Source organism: Emiliania huxleyi (assembly GCF_000372725.1).
Source record: "Emiliania huxleyi CCMP1516 unplaced genomic scaffold EMIHUscaffold_110, whole genome shotgun sequence".
Taxonomy (NCBI): Eukaryota; Haptophyta; order Isochrysidales; family Noelaerhabdaceae; genus Emiliania; species Emiliania huxleyi.
Window position 1 is genome coordinate 464,794 of NW_005201791.1, and position 1,864 is coordinate 466,657.

Genomic DNA, 1,864 nt, shown 5'->3' on the forward strand with positions numbered 1-1,864 from the left:
CACTACTACTCTCCCTACTCCACTACTACTCTCACTCCTCCTCCTCTCTCACTCCTCCACTACTACTCTCCCTCCTCCTCCTCTCCTGCTCGATCTTGGAGCGGATCGCGCTGGCCTCGCGGTCGATCCTGAAGGAGCACGGGGGCCGTCCCTCAGCCGCGCGGGCCTTGGGACGGAGCCGCTGCGCGCTCGCCCTCGGATTGCTCCTGGCAAACGCCTCCGTCGTGCGCTCGTGCGTCTTTGCGTGCTCCTCTCGCATACGCCCCTTCACGGCAAGGGCGTGGAACGAGTGGGGCAGCCTCGGGCGCGTCTCGGGCGCGTCTCGGGCGCGTCTCGGGCGCGTCTCGGGAGTGACGCAAGGGGTGCCTCGGGAGTGTCTCGGAGGCGTCTCTCGGAAGTGCCTCGGAAGTGTCTCGGAAACGTCCCTCACCTGGAACAAGTTGAGGTCGAGCCGGCTCGCAGCCTGCGTCCGCTCGATCTCGTACCGCGTGTCGGTCCGCTCCTGTTCACAGCCGCAGCTGTGAAGAGACGCCGTTCACACCAGGTGCCGCGTACCGCGCGTGTCGGTCCGCTCCTTGTCTCGCTCGTGCCTGAGAGGAACAGCGGCGGCGTCACGGAACCCCGACAACCCTTCGTTGCTACGTCCGTCCCGCCGCGCCGCAGACTGCGCCGCCCAGGCGAATCTCGGGGAATCTCGGGCCATCTCGGGGAGTCTCAGGCCATCCCGTCCAATCTCGGCCAATCTCGTCTCATCTCGATCTCGCGCCGCAGCTCCAGCCGCAACTTCTGGAGGTCGCTGCGCAGTCGCTCCTATATTGCTCACGGCGCCGCGGCTCGCGCAACGAAGCCACCCGGCGCAGCCCGCTTCGCTGCCGGAGGTCTCCATCTCCCTCTGAAGCGACGCGTGCTGGCTCTCGAGCGTCACCTGCAGGAAGGCAGTCCCGGGAGCGCTCAGACGAGGTTCGGGCACAGAGAGAAGGAGGTGCAGCCCTCGAGAGGTCCTCGAGCTTTGTGCGCGCGCTCTCGTGCCGCGTCTCCTGCTGCGACGTGATGAAGGTCAGCTCGGACCGTCCCACGTACTTTGCCTACGCGTTCCGAGAGGAGGAGAAAGAAGGCTCACGGACTGCGGCTGACTTGCTGAGACAGACGACAAGATTGCCTTGCCTTGGACCGAGACTCCTGCTCCGCCAGCGACCGCAGCAACAGCCGCGCCAGCACCTCGGCGGTCGGCGGAGGCAGGCCGCCCGCGCGTAGCTCGTGCACCATGCTGAGAGAGTCCAGCGGCGCCGCAGCCTTCCTCTTTGCGCCTTCCGCTTTCGTGCAGAGGCCGGCGGGGCGCAGCGCTTGCGGTAGCCTGCGCTGGTGCACAGCTCGGCGCGCGCATACGGAGGAGGCGGCTGCTCGCCACTTCGGCATCAGTGTTTTGAGCGGGCAGCTTCGGGCACCGATCGGTCCAATGCCAGTCTCCGCGCAGTCGGGCGACGGTCGGCTAGCTCGCGAGTAGAGGCCCCGCCCACCCAGGGTACCCCTCAAAAGACGACGAACTCGAACGTCGCGTTGACCCGCCCGCCGCCGTCGAGCCAAATCAGCACCGCCGCCTCCTCGCCTCGCCAAGCCGCTGCCACAACCTCCTCTGGCACCACCCCGCTGCTCGGCTCGGCCTCCGTGCCTCCCTCGCCGCTCGAAGCAGAGGCCGCGGCACTCGCACCCACCGCCGCGTCTCCGCCGCCTGCCTCGGCCGACGGTGCCTTGCTCCGGCTCGCAGCCACCTCCCCGAGATGCGTCCTGCGTCCTGAAGGCCTCGACGCACTCGGCGTGGCCCTTCTCCTTGGCCCAGTGCAGCGCCGTCTTGCCGAACACGCAG

General features: G+C 68.0%; 1 protein-coding gene across 1 annotated transcript in view; it reads right to left on the reverse strand.

The window, feature by feature from the left end:
* Positions 1 to 1,416, reverse strand: part of EMIHUDRAFT_108927 (hypothetical protein) — a gene marked incomplete at both ends in the record, with an annotated part of 17,375 nt that extends 15,959 nt beyond the window's left edge. The window contains 4 exons of the mRNA XM_005791771.1: positions 431 to 502; positions 542 to 590; positions 852 to 925; positions 1,219 to 1,416. Coding sequence (XP_005791828.1) covers positions 431 to 502; positions 542 to 590; positions 852 to 925; positions 1,219 to 1,416 — 393 coding nt within the window. The remainder of the gene's footprint in view (positions 1 to 430; positions 503 to 541; positions 591 to 851; positions 926 to 1,218) is intronic.
* Between the last annotated feature and the right edge of the window lie 448 nt (positions 1,417 to 1,864).